This window comes from Saimiri boliviensis, chromosome 6 (assembly GCF_048565385.1).
Source record: "Saimiri boliviensis isolate mSaiBol1 chromosome 6, mSaiBol1.pri, whole genome shotgun sequence".
In the NCBI taxonomy this organism is placed as follows: Eukaryota; Metazoa; Chordata; class Mammalia; order Primates; family Cebidae; genus Saimiri; species Saimiri boliviensis.
The window spans coordinates 99,502,636-99,522,528 of NC_133454.1; the positions used below are offsets into that span (position 1 = coordinate 99,502,636).

The 19,893-nt window shown below is 36.0% G+C and overlaps 1 protein-coding gene across 1 annotated transcript in view; it reads right to left on the minus strand.

Annotated features, from left to right (window-relative positions):
- The window catches only part of DCDC1 (doublecortin domain containing 1), a 490,018-nt gene that overhangs the window by 272,199 nt on the left and 197,926 nt on the right, over positions 1–19,893 (minus strand). The window contains 1 exon segment of the mRNA XM_010332310.2: positions 15,357–15,527. Coding sequence (XP_010330612.2) covers positions 15,357–15,527 — 171 coding nt within the window.

Below are 19,893 nucleotides of genomic sequence, written 5' to 3' on the forward strand. Positions count from 1 at the left end.
GGCAATCCGAAGCCAGGGTGACATTGGCTCAAACCAGAGTGTTAACAATTGACATGGTGAGAAATGGGCAGTTTCTGTTGTCCATTCAGAGTTATGCTATTTGCTATTTTGTTTATTAGCAGGACTGGGAAATAAACTTTGTAGGTAGGCTAATATTTCAGAAACATGTTTGCATTTATGGATGTAAATAAATCAATGTAAATATAACTGTTCATGTGGAGTATTTGTGAAGGCATCAAAATGTCAACAAAGTACTAAAAATATTTTAATTTTAGAGACAGTGACTTAAACTAGATAGGGAAACTTAAACTATATAAAGAAAGCTGACCTGAACGGGCAGTTAGGAGCCAGTGTGGTTCTTTGATGAGCTTGCCTGGAATCACTTGACATCTATCTAAGAACTTGTGCAAGGCCTAGCTCAGTACTATTATCTGGCCTTTAATGCTATAAGTCTGGTTAAGAACTAGCTGTGGGGGAACAGCAGGTTCCCAAACTCTCCATAACCACTGGCAGACCACCCAGGAAGCTCTTCTGTGCGTGAGCAGAAGGCCAAACACCTAAGCTTCAAAATGCCTCAGGATGCAATGCTGTCAAGAGGCAATAATAGAAAAATGACACTGCAGTGTGTTGCCAAACTTGGTTGGCCGTACATACTGTGACAGGATTTATTACTAGAGGTCTGGTGAAGAAAGGAATATAAAATAGCCACACAAAACTATCTGGCATATTTCAGGTGAACATAATTAAACACATAATTAATATATAAGGTTAACTTACACGTTGTCGTGGACTGGGGTTCCCTGAAACTGACTCTGAGACCAAGGTTTGCCTGCAGGAAGTTTACTGAGAACTCTCTCCAAGGCTGGTAAGGGAATAAGTGGAAAAAATGGACAGATGGGCAGATTGAGTTGAACTGTGATGCAGTTGCAGCAAAGGCCTCTGGTGGAAGCTCTAGAGTCGGGAAGGCACTTAAGGTTGTCCAGAATCAAGGGAAGGAGGACATGCCTTTGCATCTGTGTACCAACCAAATGTTGGATGCAGGCTGCCCTGAGAATGGGAGCCTAATCTTGGGAGAAGCAGTTCCTTTACCTGGAGGGCAATTATCTAAGAAGGATGTAGCTGTGGCAGTGGCACAGAGGGGGATGGGTATCAGATTCCCTGAGAGGGAAGCTGGGCAGTATGGCACAGCATCCACTACACACACATATGGTAAGTCAGAGTGCAAGACACACTGTCATCTACATGAACTCGCTCAATACTCAAAGCAACTGGATTTTACAGGTGACTCTCAGAAAGGTTAAGTGACTTCACCAAGGCACATCTATTCATAAGGGGCATGGAAATCTTTAGAAATCAAGTCCAATGACATTTTTAACTACAGATATCAAACTTTACTATTCTATCTAATATTAGAAGTTCTAATATATAAAAATTTTAAAACTTCAATATATAAATCTTAAAGGCATAGAAAAATATTATACAGTTCAGTTTTTACCTAAACCAAAGAACACAAAAATTAAAGTAAAATATTTTTCTTATGTAAGAAGCTAATTAGCCATGAAAAAAAATATTTATACAACCAGAATTCAAAGTCACTTTCAAAGAGAGAAAATCACCTTTAACTCAATTAACATTATATGTACACTAAATAAAATATATGTACTACTTTTTCCATTTTTATAGACTTGCAAGATAGTTTTTACCATATCCATATTTTTATATTTTCTCAAATATATAATATAATATAAATCAAACAGTAAACATCAAATTTTAATATTCAAAGTGACAATCACAAAGCAAATACCAAAATTATGGGATTCTGGCAACGAGAATTTAATTAAAAATTCATACATTTATACTATATATTATATAAGAAAAAGAGTTTCAATACCTAACACAGATATCTTTAAATATTATTTAACAAGTAAGGAGCCACTAAACTAAATTTTGTCCCAGGAAATGAAAATGTACTTAAGTAAAAACAGATTATATAATTCTGTTATTTTTGGGGATGGAGTTTCGCTCCATCACCCAGGCTGGAGTGCAGTGGCACAATCTCGACTCACTGCAACCTCTGCCTCCCGGGTTCAAGTGATTCTCCTGCCTCAGCCTCCTGAGTAGCTGAGATTACAGGCGCCCACTACTACACCTGGCTAATTTTTTGTATTTTTAGTGGAGAGAAGGTTTCACCATCTTAGCGAGCTGGTCTTGAACGCCTGACCTCATGATCCACCCCCGTTGGCCTCCCAAAGTGCTGGGATTATAGGCATGAGCCACTGTACCCAGCCTAGATTATATAATTCCTAAACTTCATCAATCTAAATGGCAACTGGACCAAAAATCAAATATTTTTTTTAAGCCCAAAAAGGTAGACCTAAGAAAATAATTTTTTTGGAAAGAGATATTTTAAATTTCCAATGTAAGGTAAAGCAGAGCCTGCCATTTAAAAGTATGTAAAGTAGGTGGCTGCCTATGGGGTAGGGTTTTAGGAGTGAGCCCAAAGACTCTAACCTCAAAATCTCTCAGCCACCAACTTGCCACTACTTGACATTTCAGTTAGAGATTCACTCCGTTGTTGCAATTAAAATACTACAGCCACATGAGGGGAAACTATATTCAGCCTTACTGGTTATTGATGCTCTAAGGCTGTGATTTTCAATCTCAGCTCCCTGGAATCCCTCAGAGGCCTGGGGTTGGGGCTGAGATTAGGGTGTTGGGCAACAGTGGTTCCACATGAGAAATCAGATCTGATGAGTGACTCTGTGGAAGCAGCTACCATCCTGGCTTCAAACAGGGTAGACCCTACTTTTATCTATTTCACATAGTGGATTCTAAGAACTGATCTCAGAAAAAAAAGAAAAGAAAATTAAACTACTATCTTAACTACTATCTTAGCTCCAAACAAAATATGGCATATCTTTTTCCCAAGAGCAAGTTTTGAACAAAGGGTGGTAATAAGAGTCTGGGTTACCTGCCAGCAGGAATTGAGGGATGGAGCAGAGAAAGGGTGAAAGGAGACTCCTGTAAAATGGCCCTCATCGGCTTCACAGTGACCCTGGGAGTGGGCCCACATTCCTTCTTTGTAAGTATCTAAGTCATTTTCCATTGTTTTCTTATAGCATTTTAAAAAATACTCTTACCCCACTTTTCTGTGACTATTGACAACATTTCCAAAATAAGGCATATGTTTCTGCAAAAAGATTTCAATTTGTATTTAATTGCAATTCTAAATTCAATATATGAAAATGTATACAATTTTCTAGAAGACAGTGGCAAAGGAAATTTGTTTGCGTGTCATGTCCTAAGCCAAGTAATTTCAACAAGCCCTTTATAAATGAGAATATCTCAGGGAGAATTGCAACAAGGATTACACTTTTTCTAAATTAACTTAGTGCCTAAAATTATATTTAATTGGGATTAAAATATCAGGCATGTTGGTCCTTGTCAGTAGCTGAGTATGACGTATTTTGTAAAAAAGAGCTTGGCAAATAAAGGTTTTTGGAGATTCCTGGCTCCAATGTATTTATTTTTATAGAAAGTCTGTCTTTTGATGAGAAAAACATAGTCATGTGCCCCTGAAATTTTATTTTACTAGGATAAATTAACATTGTAGGATTAAATATGAACTAATTCATCAGACTTCTCCCAAATTATCAGCTTAGAGATCATATTCTTACCCTTAGATAGAGTATATGCTTTTACTGCCATTCAGTTTCATTTCTTTATATCAAATATTCCTGTAAACATAATTTTCCTCTAAAGTGAACGGGCATCCTGAAAAGCTAAAAGCTATACTAAAGCTTACTATCTAAAATAAAACATTTATATTTTAAGAAGTAATACATTTTTTTCATCATGAAGCACTATCAAAACTAAGTAGAATCTTAAGTAGGTGTAAATTCATCACTTCATTTTCACTTACTAGAAAATCTGCATTCATTTACGTTCAAATGAAGAGTTTATGCTCGATGACGTTTATGGTGAGTCAGGCTAACATAGATGTCAGTGGGTAATCCAGGGGACGGGAACATATGTAGGAAGGGAATCTAAGCAACTTGAGCATATCAAACACTCTGTGAAAAAGCTAATTGAGAGGTAAAAACAAATTAACTACTATGGAGAAGGACAATCTCCCTGAGAGAGAGAGTGTGTGCCTGCAACAGTAAGGTTCAGTGGTTGCATTTAGACCGAGTAACTGCTGGGACAGTAATACAGCTCTGGCCTGTGGACTTTCCCCGCTGACTGCCCACCTGGCAATTCTCCGGGCACCTTCTAGGATGTCAGGCCTGCACAGGGAAAGCCTGTCTCATTACAACAGGCACTGCATGGGAGCTAATGCCCAGACCAATTGCTCTTCCCTGATTTTGATACAGACGCAGTTTTTCTCTTCAGCAGCTCTAGAAAGGGAAGATTGTATCTTCCTACAGAGATTTACACCTGACTGCAGATGGCTGTCAGAAAATAGGCTAGTGTGAATACACTGGCATGATCCACAAGAAGGAGGAGGAGGAGGACAATGAGGACAGGAGGAAGAAAAAGTGGTGGCAAGATGGAAAGGAGTCCTGCAAAGAAGAGTTGTGAGATTTCAGCACCTGCCGCTATTTAGCTATCACGTGAGATGCGTAAAGGCTCCCCAAGATCTCAGTTTCTTCATCTTTAAAATGGGTGGTCCAGTATTTGTCTACTATTGTGAAACATGCATATGAAGATTGATTATCTTCATTACATTTTTCCCAACCTTTAGTGAGTGTTCTTGAAATCACAATAACCTTGAATATGCCAATGTTGCTACTCTAGCCACAATTCCACTTCAAATGAACACAAACTTGGCTTGTTTTACTACTTGTACTTAGGCCGCATCCTAAATTTGTTTCCCACTGTTTATTCAAATAACTTAGGTGACACAACAGAGTATGCTAGGGGTTATAAATACATGTTTGGGAAAAGTGGTTAGATAAGAAAGGTAAGGATCAAGGAATGTACAATGAAAATAAGAATGCAATACACATGCAGAACAGTGAAAACACAACTGACCTCAGTTATCATTTAATTGTTCCATAGATTCCTAAATATTCAAATAATCTTTCTATTAATACAAATGAATGATTATAAACTTAAAACTTTCTTAAAATGACCACAAAATAGAAGGCAAATCTCAACTGCTTTCATGGTGCTTTTGTGCCATTAAAAGGATAAATTTAAGTATTCAATGCATAGAAAAGTTGTATCTTTTCTGTTATCAACCAAATTAGCCCATTTTCAAAAGATAAAGAGGTCTGGAAACTTAAAATAATGAAATTTTAGTAAAAATTTTTGCTAATCTGTTCATATTGTTGTCATATTGGTCCAAATTGCATGAAAATAATCGTGGGCCAAAAAGGTATTCTATGCTTCTCTGCATCTTCCCACAGTATCTAGCACAATGTCTCTGGACAACGGGTATTTGATAATATGTGGATTTACTGGACTATTCATTTAAAATATTTCTTTCTGTCACTGGCAGAATAAAAATTGTTAGATGCATACTACCTGGACGATGAACTAGATGCTGGATGAGACATCCTTTATAAAAGAAATCTCTGAATTATCCCTTTAACAAAGCTTAAACTTATTTACATTAGAAGAGAACACTATAACTAAAAAATATAAAAATAGAAAGCCTAAAAGAAATATCCATATCAGAGCCCTATGAATCTTGTGATTATCCAGGTTACTAAATTCTACCATATTTCTCTTGCTCATGGTCAGAGTACATTTAAGTGAAGTTAATGAAGATTAAAGACATTCTAGGTCCTAGGAGTTCTGGAAGTTGTCACAGGTGGAAAGGGAAGCTAGATATCAATCAGAAAATTGTTCTATGTAAGTACTGCTGATAAGCCGCCTAAAAAAGACCTCAGAAGAAAGAACCTGAACTGCCAATGTTCCATTTGTTGCTATTTGCTTTCTCATTCTAAGCAAATATTCACTTTCAGACCTAATTTCAAAGATTGCCCCCCATCCCAAGCTGGCTCCCAAGTTTGACAAGCTCTAGCCCACAAAGAAACTGGATCTGCCTCTGCTGGCCCCAGAGAAACTGGATCTGCCTCTACTGGCAGCAAATAGAAAACAACCCTCAGAGCATCACTGACCAAATGTGTGTGAAATGCACTGATTCCAGTGAAAGGATGTGCCTGTACTCATCTTCCTCTCACTCCTCCACGCCTTCTCCCACCTACTCACACATCACACATTCTTCTCCTCATCAATTCTCTGTCACAATTACCCACCTTCCTACTTGATTTCCCACTCACCATCCCCCTACAGATTTGCTAATACCCTTTCCTATCAATCCTTTCTTTCCTGCTCTCCCAAAGAAATGTTAACATTACAGACATTTCCATGGGGATAAAGAGGAGGAGGAGTTGTATGGAAAGAACAGGACTAGAAGGGAGAAGACACTGAGCCATGGCTCTAGCAGATGTTCTCACAGAGACTGAGGGTAGTGGTATTAACAGGGAATAAGGGGTAAGAGAAAGTTTAGAATAGTAAACTATTGTTGCCTGAGGGGCTTTGTAGATGATGGTGCACATTGAGTGAAAACATTGACGGTAAAAACAATAAGAAACTTCATCAGCCTAAAAGATGGTATGACTTGATGGTGAGAAAATGTACCAGAGTATAAATACAAATAAAATGTGGTTGTGACTATATAGGACATACGAGTGCACATAAAAATGATGTGAAAGGTGAGAATAATCATTAGGAACAATGCAATTACAGGTGATACAACTCTTTCCTAAAGTTCCTCAAATGGTGTTTCAATTTTTTTTAAACAAGGAACTTTCCCATGGTAGAAATGAGCATCCACACATAGGCTGTTCTCAGTTCTTTACCTTGTATGCCCATTTAAACTTGTCACTGTATTATGTCACATGATTGCAAAAACAGGAGTGAGGCAATATGGAACACAGAAATGGTGGTCCTTTTAAGTTGATCTTCTAATGTTAAGACCCAACCAAAAGCTGCTATAGTTCACTGATCAATGAAAGATGTGATAAGGATGAAAATCTCAGTGGACAGGTTAAGAACACCAGATACAATATGAAAAAGCAGCCCAGAGGATTTTAAATTGCACCCTGCCTCCAGCCCTTGGTTGAGAACCACTGCTCTAGAAGATGATATTGGCTACAATACATTATTTTGGTTCTTGAAGTTGAGCTCCAAAGTTACACATATATGTAACAGAGTGATAAAAATCATGAAGAAGAATAGGAAGACAATCATCCGCATTTGTAATCAAATACTTTCTAAGATTGAAATGAACAGAAAAGAGGAAAAATGCTTTACTAGAGCTATATAAGTTACAGTAAGTTCAGTTATAAATGGAAAATATATTTGTTTATTGATAGGTCACTTAGCACTCTATGATAGTACATGCCACAAGGTGGGATAAAATTGTTCATAGTAGGAAAAGTTGTGGCCCTTGCCCACAGTGAATCAGAGATAACTGAGTTAGAGATGGTGCCCAAAGGAATGTAGGCCATTCCATATGCACCTATGGGAATTAGAGTTTAGGTAACTGATATGAGTTGATTCTGGAATTAATGCAAGATAGTACACAGTGGCCTTTGCTCCATGTGTCTTCAGTGGGAATTAGTAAATTATCCCCACCTGAGAGGAAATACAAAATTCCCACAATCACCATTACCAATTCCAAGATATTTGTAACTCTGAATATCTAGGGTATACTTTCCTAACTCAGTTTTGTCTCTACTATCTGGCTATTTCAGACATTGAGCTAGTTTTTAAAACTACAGATTTCAGTTGTTTTTCTAACAGTCCAAATATCTACATCCAACAATGATAGCGGGGGTGCGGGGAAGGAATATATTACCACAAATAATACATAATAATTTATTTACAATATTGCATCTAATTTTATGTGAGAAATATGTCAGTCAATTTGGCTTTGACTTCCTTTTGACAAACTTTCTTTTCTAGCCTAACTACTAAAAAGGGTAGTCCTATGTAGCACCTGTCCCTGACCTTTCCCTACCCTCTGGCCATGGGTAGTTAAATTTGCTTTAAGTACCTAGTTAAGACTGGATTGACCCAAACAAATTCTCTCCTTAAATGATTTGAACCAAGAGACAAAACAATTCTAGTCAGTTAATGATGATCATTTAAACCTAAAGGTTAGGGATAGGAGTCCCAATTTTCCTTCACATACATATGAAGAAGCTAAAAAAAAAAAAAACAAGTTTGACTCAAGAAATGAAAAACTCTCAGAGATACAGAGATAAGAGATCATGGGGCATCAAGAAAAAGAGACATGGAAAAGTAGTGACTTTCATAAGAGACTCTGCTATATTTTCTGACATTCATTTGTCTAAGATTTTCTTTATATGTTTTCAACAAATCTTATTTTCATTTGAGATAGCTTAAGAAAGTTTATGTTGCAGGTATAAGACAGTTTTCATGAAAACATGATATCATTAGAGCTGATGGAAAAGGGGGAAGTAATGAGAGGGGAGAGAGAAATCGAAAATTTCACTTACCCTAAGCCCATCCCATTCCGACAGAAGATGGAAAACGCGTGGCTCTGATACAGAAATAGTGCTATTCGTAGGACTCTGAGCTGGATCTCTGAAAATGCCAGTGATCTCTTTATATGCCTGGGACATATTACTGCAATTCATGGTGGCTACAACTAAAGAGTGATGAATAACTGGAAGAGTAGACCAATAATCACAACTTCTTTTATTTAGCAATTTTCTGATGTGAAAAAATTAGTCATAAGCCAGAAAACTTTCCTTTAAAAAAAAAAAAAACTACTGACTTGTGCAATTTTCTAATAAAAAACATAATCATTATTATTAGATTTAAGGAAATTAAAATTCAAGCAGACATAGGTATTCCCATACCTCACATTATCCTTTGCATTATCTTTAACTTGGATATATTTCCTGCCTGCTTTATCTTCAGATGCTATTGTCTCAAATGTCTGAAGGTAGCAATCATTTTAAATCAGACCCCGTATATCAACCTACACAGTGAGACATAGGCAGTTACCTAATCATCAGAAAGAATTTAAACTAACTATAGGACTAAGCACAGTAAACTCCACTGACTTCATTTGTTATACCTATTCAAGTCTGGTCATTCTAGCCACAAAAGTCTTTCTATTTCTTTACTATCGAATTGTCCTTCTAAAAATACATCTTAAAAAGGAAAATTACTAAATAAGACATAAAACTAATCATTTTTTAGCTACGGCTCAAAGGAGAAATTCTCCCTTTCCACAATTTTGGTATAAATGGTTTTACTGCTAGCCTATCCTATTTTACTGATTTAAAAGTATAGAGAAGAGTTTTAGCTAATTAGCAATTTAGAATGAGAATTTCTTTGTGGAGTGCTATTGGTTATAATTAAAAAGCTGCTTTGGTAACCTTGCTATGATTGTCAGTCCAGCCTATACAATAAAATCATTTGAGAGCTTTTGAAAAAATGCCGATACTTGCACCCCAACAGGTAGATTTGGCCTATAGTATGTGGTATTTCAGCACCACTGAAAATATGCTGGTAAATGTTTAGGAATCTGCCTAAGGAAGGAGGTGATTATTATAAATTCTGCTGATGTGAGGACAATATGGCACATAATTTGCAAATAATAGTAAAATATCTAATACTCCTTATTGTAAATTCCACATAGCCAACTCATTCTCACAGAATGGTTTTACGGATTTTTGCCCAGTCTTGTATCCACATCCATCCTATGATTCCAACTGAGAAATGACTGTGGTTCTGACCTGAATGTTGATTAATATTTTCATCCATGTTAATAAGACAAAAATGAAACAAAGAAGACCATATGTAGGACTGCTCTTGTTAGTGGATGACATGAGCAAGTTTTTTGCTGAATCAGATAATGAAAAAATATTTCAATTTTTGTACTATTCACAATGCAACACAGAAATTTTGCGCTTTTAAATTTCATCTGCATTGTGAATATTTTCTGTCACATACTTAAATCTAGACCACATATCAACAAACTTTTCTTTAAAGGGCCAAACAGTAAATACTTTAGGCTTTTCAAGTCATATGGTCTCCACTTTGCCATGGTAATATGAAAGCAGCCAAAGACAATACAAAACAAATAGGTATGGCTATATTCCAGTAAAAATTTATTTACAAAAAAAAAAACAAACAGGCAGATTTGGCCCATAGTATGTGGTATTTCAACTTCCTCATCTAGACAATCAATAAGACATTAAATCAAGCCCTCATGTATAGTATTTGCCAATTTCTACTGTATAAATACTCTCAACTATGGCCAATTTTCAGATGCAATAAGCCATCACTGAAAATAAACTTAGGAAGAAATGCACGGTAGCACACACCATTATACAGTGTTTACACCAAACTAACATAATAGGCATAAATAACTTTAAGAGAATAGTTCATAGTAAAATCTAATTTAAAAATTAGGAAGTGAAGTGTTGACCTGTTTCATTGTAAGCTACATGATTTGTAAATAATGGCTATATAAAACAATCGCTGGCTTACAAAATTCCTGACAACTTAACAATTAGAGCCTGCAAGCTGGTAGAAGTTAGTCATAGCACAGGAAGCCAATTAAGTCAAAATATCTGTGGGTGGGAACATTGGTACCTTTAAAAACAAACAAACATTGGTACCTTTAAAAACAAACAAACAGCCGGGCACGGTGGCTCACGCCTATAATCCCAGCACTTTGGGAGGCCGAGGCGGGTGGATCACGAGATCAAGAGAACGAGACCATCCTGGTCAACATGGTGAAACCCCGTCTCTACTAAAAATACAAAAAATTAGCTGGGCATGGTGGCGCGTGCCTGTAATCCCAGCTACTCAGGAGGCTGAGGCAGGAGAATTGCCTGAACCCAGGAGGCGGAGGTTGCGGTGAGCCGAGATTGCGCCATTGCACTCCAGCTTGGGTAACAAGAGCGAAACTCCATCTCAAAAAAAAAACAAAACAAAACAAAACAAAAAAACAAACAAACAAACAAACAATCAAACAATCAAACAAATACTCCAGAAGATTCTAACATGCAGTCAGTACTGAAAATCATTTTTCTAAGCCTGAGGATGGGGCTGATATCCAGGTTTCTTGAGATGTGGAAGAGAAACTTAATTTCTGAGAGAAACTAGATGTTACAAAGGAAAAATCTGAGGAGAAAGGAAGCAGAAGCAAATGGAGCTGAGTACTTTATAGGGGGGAAAATCATAAAAAAGAATGCCTGGGATGTGGGAGAAAGAATTCTGGAGAAAAGACGAGGGTGACCAACCATCTTGGTTTGCTGGATGCAGGCTTTTTAGTACTAAAATAAGGGAAGTCTCTGGCAAACCACTAGAAAAATAATTTATTTTATTTTAATTAATTAAAATTTAAATGTAAGTAGCCATATGTGACTAGTGGCTACTTTGCTAGACAGCATAGTGAATCTAAACAAACACAAAAACATGGCTTCTTTGCATATGTAAATTTTCTCTTTTGTTTGCTGGTATGGAAAGTATTTTAAAGCACATTAAAAAGGAGTGAATAAGAGTGGTGAGAGAAGGCATCCTTGTCTTGTACCAGTTTTCAAGGCAAATGCTTCCAGCTTTTGCTCATTCAGTATGATATTGGCTATGGGTTTGTCATAACTGGCTCTTATTATTTTGAGGTATGTGCTTTCAATACATAGTTTATTGAGAGTTTTTAACATGAAAGTATGTTGAACTTTATCGAAGGTATTTTCTGCATCTCTTGAGATAATCATGTGGTTTCTGTCTTTAGTTCTGTTTATGTGATGAATTATATTTACTGATTTACATATGTTGAACCAGCCATATTCCCCAAAGCAATTTATACATTCAACTCTATTCCCATTAAATTACCATTGACATTCTTCACAGAATTAGACAAACCATTTTAAAATTCATTTAGAACCAAAAAAAAAAAAAAAAAAAAGCTTGTATGGCCAAGACAATTGTAAGCAGAAAGAATAAAGCTACAGGCATCACACTACCCAACTTCAAACTATACTACAAGGCTACAGTAACCAAAACAGCATAGTACTGGTACAAGAACAGACATGTAGATCAATGGAACAGAATAGAGAACCCAGAAATATGGCTGTAAACCTACAAATATCTGATCTTTGACAAACTTGATCAAGCAATGGGGAAAAGATACCCTATTCAATAAATGATGCTGCTGTGGAAGAAAAACAAAAATGAAATAAAATAGAACAGAGTATAGTTTAAATAATAAGCATAACACAAGTAGTAGGTAACTAAAAATAAAGATCATTTAAGAGTTGTACAGAGGCTAAGAAATTTAAGTAATCGCTCTCTAGTGAAGCTTCAAGCTTATCTTGCATTTGCATTCTTGGCTAGGTTGTAAACTGTATTAAGAAAAAAGTAAAGGCTAGCAAACTAGATACCACCCTTAATTGCACTCCCAGCTATAGATCCCAGGCATAATATGGAGAAATGCTCTCTATTGTTCTCGATCAATTTTGCTCAAACCCCCACCTGGTCATGTACCCTACACCTACTTCATCGATCACAACCCTGTCACTTGTACTTTCTAGAATTGTAAGCCTTTAAAAGGGCTAGGATTTTCTTGGTCCGGGAGCTCATTTCTTGAGACGCAAGTCTACCAATGCGCCCAGCCAAATAAAGCAACTTCCTTCTTTAAATCTGGTGTCCAGGAGGTTTCATCTGCAGCTTGTCCTGCTACACTGTGAGAACTGGTTAACCATACAAGGAAATTAAAACTGGATCCCTTCTTTACACCTTATAACTCAGATGAAATAAAGACTTAAATGTAAAACTCAAAACTATAAAAACCCTAGAAAAAAATCTAGGCAATACCAAGCAGGATACTGGCATGGGCACAGATTTTATAATGAAATCACCAAAAGCAACTGCAACAAAAGCAAAAATTGACAAATGAGATCCAATTAAACTAAAGAGCTTCTGCACAGAAAAAGAAATAATCATCAGCATAAATAGAAAACCTACAGAATGGGAGAAAAGTTTTGCAATCCATCTGACATATGAAAAAAGCTCAACATCACTGATCATTAGAGAAATGCAAATCAAAACCACAATGAGATCCCATCTCACACTAGTCAGAATGGTGATTATTAAAATAATAATAAAAAAAACAGATGCTGGCAAGGTTGCAAAGAAATAGGAACACTTTTACACTGTTGGAGGGAATGTAAATTAGTTCAACCATTGTGGAAGACAGTGTGGTGATTACTCAAGGATTTAGAACTGGAAATACCATTTGATCTAGCATCTCATTCTGGGTATATACCTGAAGGAATATAAATAATTCTGTTATAAAGATACATGTATGTGTATGTTTATTGCAACACTATTTACAATAGCAAAGACATGGAATCAACCCAAATGCACACCAGTGATAGACTGGATAAGGAAAATGTGGCACATATATACCATGGAGTAGTATGCAGCCATTAAAAGGAAGGAGATCATGTCCTTTGAAAGCATATGGATGAAGCTGGATGCCATTATCCTCAGCAAACTAACTGAGGAACAGAGAACCAAACACTGCATGTTCTCAGTTATAAGTGGGAGCTGAACAATGAGAACACATGGACATAGGGATGGGAACAACACACACTGGGGCCCATCAGGGGAGGGTGATGGGGGTAGAGCATTAGGGAAAAGAGCTAATGCATGTTGGCCTTCTTATCTAAGTGATGGGTTGGTAAGTGCAGCAAACCACCATAGCATGTGTTTACCTATGTAACAAACCTGCATATTCTGCACATGTAGCTCAGAACTTAAAAAATAATAATAATTAAAAATAAAAATAAAATGAAAAAAAGGAGTATACATGACAGTGACAATTCCAATCCTAAGGTTAAATATTTGCTATCCAGCTCATGTGTTAATATGTATAAGCAATAGAAATTCTTCAGAAATAAGCAGTGAACTTGTGAGAAAAAAAAAATACTTTTTTTCCAGGTTACACTACAGTTCATATGAATAGTTGCTGATTCAAATGAGTGGGATGAATGTCATTAAGGCAACTACACTCCCCACTCCCTTTTTATATTTTTCTTAGCAGCTGCATCCTTCTAGAAAACAACCATTCTCCCTCACCTGGTTTCTCTCTTAATCGATAGCAAGTACTTTGCAAAATTGCTGAACGGGTTTGTAATCAAGTCAAAAACCTGGAAAAGAACAATGCTACTGCATTATAGAAACCCTTGACCTTGATGTCTTGAACATTACTTTCTAAACCCTTAGCTGACTAGCAGACTATGAGAAATAAATTATCATGTATAACATGGAATTACACTTACCAAAAAGTCTGTTTTTACACTGTAATGTTCTCACTCAAAATACATACATGGGAATGTCATCAAAAGAAATGTTATAGATAGAAAATATAATCTTACTTGCAGAATAAAAGAATATTAAGAAAGGTGAAGGTTGATTAAAATATAATTTACTTCAAATGTTATCACATACCCATAAAAATAATCCAAAGGAAATGACGAGTTGTAGTAACAGTGATTTCTTAAATGGAAAAAGGCCATACTTTGAGTAATTCAAATTTTATTAAGTATAATCTCTTGAAATGTAGAATATGAAATTATAGGACAATGTTAACTTGCCAGACTTAACATGAATAATCTGCTATGAAAAACAAAAGTATTTAAATTCCCTAAGCTTTTTGTACTAAAACCACTTTAGCCAAGTGTAAGTTATTCTTTATCTCTCTCAAAGATGCAATAGCAAAGTAGTGGAGGACATTTAGCGATCTTGTCCTGACAAATAACCAATTCACCTTTTTTCCCAGTATATTCTTAAGTATTGATTTTACCAAGTGAACTCAGACATGTGTCACACTTATCCAATACAGATCCTTTTCCTTGGAAATGTAGTTTGAACATCAATCAGTCACCTGGCCTTTCACCTTCAATTTCTATTGGCACTGTCTGTCAACTATTAAAGCTTGCCCATTTCGCCAAAAGTTAGTTTTAGAAACTGAAATATATCATGACCACTGTGAAAAATTTGTTTCTTGGAAAAGTATGCAAATGTTCACATGATTAAATTGCTTCATTAAAATTACTTATCTGACTTGAAAACTAGTTAAAGCTTATAAATATACATTTCAAAGGTACCTAGGTATTTTCTTTTAAAATCTATTTCCTGAATAATAATATTATGACTTATATTACTACCAACTTGAGGAAGCCAACATTAAAAGAAATTCAAGCTGTGTGGCATTGTTATAAGGGTTTTCAAATAGAGCAGAATGCTTCTGCTCTGGCTGAATCCAATGAGAGGCACAGAATGACACCCACCTTGAGCTGTAGGCCTCCTGGGACAAGCGTGTTTGCTGGAAGGCTTTTAATGTGTTGGTAGACATAAGAGGAGAATTGCTCCTGCTCAGCCTGTAATTGGGGGCCAAGTTTAGAGAGATGACCTCTGTTGCTTTTGATAGCTGTCTGCAATTCATCAATCAGCCTGCTCACCTGAAGGGGTTAATTTACAAGAGTTGTTAGCAAGAAGTAATTGTTGATGTCACACCTATTAGATTTTTGAGTACATGGTTTGATGGGGGGAAAATGACTTCAATACAAGAATTTAAGTACGGCTCTATCCTCAAGTAAAAACAATGGAAGAACTATACATTCCTACATCTACAATTTTTTTTTATGAAAAAATGTGTAACATTTTCATTTTAGTAATATGAAATAGGTAGCCCTTTACAATTGCTGAATGAAAAATATCTCTGGATATGAAAAGAAACATATACATTTGACAAGTTTGCAAATAACTTTTAAACTGCTTAACAAATTAAAACCCTCCTAGGACTTTAAATAATTCAATATATGTAACCTATCACCAAATACTTCATTTCACATTTCACTATATGTACCTTCCTTTTTAGAATATTTTATTATGTATTTCATTTAAATTATATATATATATAAAATTCATTATCATTTTGTTGACCTTTAAAATTAATCTATTGTCTTCCTCCCAAATATTCCAATACCCTTTTCCTAATTTCATAGATACAGTTTTCCAAAATGTCTGTAACTTCAAAAATAATGCTCTGTTCTGGAAAATATTTTAAATACATATTAACGTCAAAATAAAGCATAGTTTTTCCGGAAACACCAAAGACTAAGGATTCTGTAATCTTGATTTTTAAATTTCTAGATTTCTACATGGTATATTTAAGACATACATATGAACTTTATTGGTGGGTTATGAATAGCAGTAGTTAACATTTTAACCCATATAGTTTACAAATTAAGAATCATAACCATTGTTTGACTCTTCACTGTTCATGTGAACATATTCTCTCTACTAGGCTGGATTCTTACATAAAAACTGGTTGATATTATGGTAGTGACCAAAAGAGATAAAGAACAAAAATCTACCTCATCTGTGATTCTTCAAAGTAACCAAATTAGACCCATTTAGAATTATGAATGAGTTTGAATAGAGCATTGGTATTGAAAACTTGGGTTAAAATCCTGGCTCCATCACTTACTGATTGGCAGGTAGTAAAATCCTTGTCCACAAATGAAGAATAACACTGGCTTTACATATTGATAATTAAATGAGATAAAAAAAATGAAGAGCACACTGTCTAACCTACAGTAAGTGCCCAATGCACTGAAATATTTTTATAGTGCTTCTTTTTTAAAATCTAGGTGTTTTCTCCATATCAAATCTTAATTTTTTTGTTTCTTGGTCTATCTTTCCTATCCCTATCACTATTTCACATGAGGAAGACAAAACTTCCAAACTATTTGCTGTATAGATTCTACAGTTCATTTAAATGTTCACAGATAAAATGGGAAATCCTTCTCCAAGAGTCTTTGATGTACTTACAGCTCATCCACTTCTCTATCAGCTAAAAATATATTTGCCCCAGCCTATATTCTAATTCTGATTTTAAATCCATTATTTCTATCCCTTCTACAGAGCTTTCAGGAAAGTCAGTGAAAGCCAGTTTGTACTATTACTGATATAACTTGAATATGTATTATCTACTCTACCTATTTAGTTCAAGTTTATATGTATCTCTATATATACAAATTTTAATTACACTTGACTTTCACCAAGACCTTTGCAAGCATTACACACATAGAAAGAAGTTAAAATGATTCCTATTTTGTTTCCCATATCTCTCTCATTTGTCCCTCTGCAACAAATTGTCTACGCCCTTTAAATAATCCTTTTTTCTAAAGAAAAGGTTAGCAAACTTACTTTAAAAAGGGCCACATACAGGCAGATCACGAGGTCAGGAATTCGAGACCCGACCAACCTGACCAATGTGGTGAAAGTCTGTCTCTACTAAAAACACAAAAATTAGCTGAGTGTGGTGGTGTGCACCTGTAATCCCAGCTACTCAGGAGGCAGAGGAAGGAAAATCATTTGAACCCAGAAGGTGCAGGTTGCAGTACGCCGAGATGGCACCACCACACTCCAGCCTGGGTGACAGAGCAAGACTCCATCCCCCAAAAAAAGAAAAAAAAAAGAGCCACATAGTAAATATTTTTGGCTTTGTAGGTTATAAGGTCTCCGTCAAAATTATTTAATCCTACAGTTGCATTTGGAAAGCAGATACGGACAATATGTAAATGAATGAGCATGGCTGTGTTCAAATAAAACTTTATTTAAAAAAAAAAAAGCTACGGGCTAGACATTTATCCCCAAGGCTGTATTTTGCAGATCCCTCTTCTAAATATGTATCTTTCCTATCCATTCTTTCCTTTCTTATAAGTAATACTTAGGTTCATACCATCAATATCCTCATCCCCCTCTTCAGTTTGGATCTACTAAGTGGTCTCCCTATTCCCATCTCTTCCCCTTCATGCTATCAGGCCACCTCCACCAAATTAATCTACCTTGAAAAGTATATTAAACCACCTATTAAGCTCCCTCAGATTCCTAAGCTTGGTATTCAAGATTCCAAGACCTCTTATAATCTGGTCCCCACCTGGCTTTATGGCTTGTATTCACATCAGGCCCCTCTCCTCTAACCAAATGTCTCTTCTCACTGTCCCGCTGCCCCATCACGCACACACATACACACATCCCTTCCATTTCTAAGTATCATAATAAGTTAGATAATGTTTAACCCAACACTCTGATCTCGCAAATGAGGAAATTCTGTCCCAGAAAAGTTAATTTGCCCAGGATACTCAGATAATTAGTACTGGCAATGAAATAAAAGTATAGGTCCCATGATGCCTAGGTTACAGTTTTATAACTCATTCCTCTCTTATATCCAAGTCCACTCATCAGAAATCCCACTTCCTCCTGCAGACTTTCCAGCACTTAGTACTTGGATATTACTATGTGGCACTTAATCAAAGTCAGCTGTCTATTGTTCATTATTTACTAATAATTCTATTAGAATTATATGTGATATATATGTGACATCAGAATTCCTATGTGATTTGTTTTGGCCAACGAAATATGAACAGAAGTAATATATGCCACTTCTTAGCAGAAGCCTTGAGAACGATTATGCAGTTCTGCCATCGTTCTCTTCCCACCCCCACCCCACCATGAAAACAATATTGTCCCAATGAAAGCTGCTCCTTCTAGCTGTATCCCAGACTGAGAAAGACATACTGGTGAGAGCCACAAACAACCCATAGCCAAGATGTAAGGTGAGCAAAAAATGAATACGTGTTTTTAGTCACTCAGATATTGGGCTCATTGACTTATGCAGCACAATTTACCAAAAGCTGATAAACATATTGTGTTCTACTAAATCCCTACAATTCTATATAATTTATATAGTAGATTATTAAGAGTCAGCCCTTAACTGTAAATTTAATGAGAGTTTCTAAAAATTTACATTATCTATTCATAAGGAAGCCCCCTCATGCCAGTGGAATCTGGACAAAACTTTGGTATCATGGGAATGGAAGGCAGAGGCAATACAGGGAGGTCAGGAGGAATCCTAAGAGAAACTGAAAGAGAAAATGAGATAAGGAAAACAAAATTAATGAAAAGAAAAAGAAAAGAAGAGGCAGGAAGAAGCTAAAAGGATAAAGTGATTGGGGGAAGTAAGGAGGGAAGAAAAAGAAAATAATATTATATATAGGCTATAAAATGCAGTGACAGGATTCTCTCGTGATCCTTCTTTCTTTACCTTTTGGAATGAATTTCTATGCTTTCCATAGTAGTGTTAATCTTATAAGAAAGTTGTGACATTTAAAATATGGAAATGACAGATGATCCAGTATTAGTCAATGCTTTCAGCCTCATCTTCACCATGAGATCATACTACCCTCCAGCAGTATTATCCTCAAAAAAATACTGGGTAATAGTGTATAACATCCTTGAAGCTAAAGACCAATATAGGACAAGTGGCTTGCATATATGGTTACCTGACGAAATTAAAATCCAAAAACCAAAGGCCCTAAATAGAAGGACTCCATTTCCAAAAAATACTGGTCCTCTCTGAATCCATCTCCAGCATTATGTGATTCAGGAAGATATAATGTTATGCAGTCTTGAAAGTCTACTACGTAGCACGCATTGTATTTCTCTAGTCAATTATAATGTTCTCTATAATTTCATATACTGCATCTTGTACTATAGCAAATCATCAAAAAAAGCGGGGGAGGGTAGGAAACTCAAACTTTGATTTGAGGGCATTTTTATACATGACTGATTTTACTGTCACAATCCATAGCCTTTCACTGATAGGGGATTTCATGTGACATCAAAAATCAACCAACCATACAATTGGTGATGTCATTTGCACTCCAAAGGGCTATTGGCTAAAGTCTTAAAAATTTCATCTGAGATAGATTTTTGGTTGCTTCAAAGACCTTCTCTACTATTTCTATTGGCCCCAGG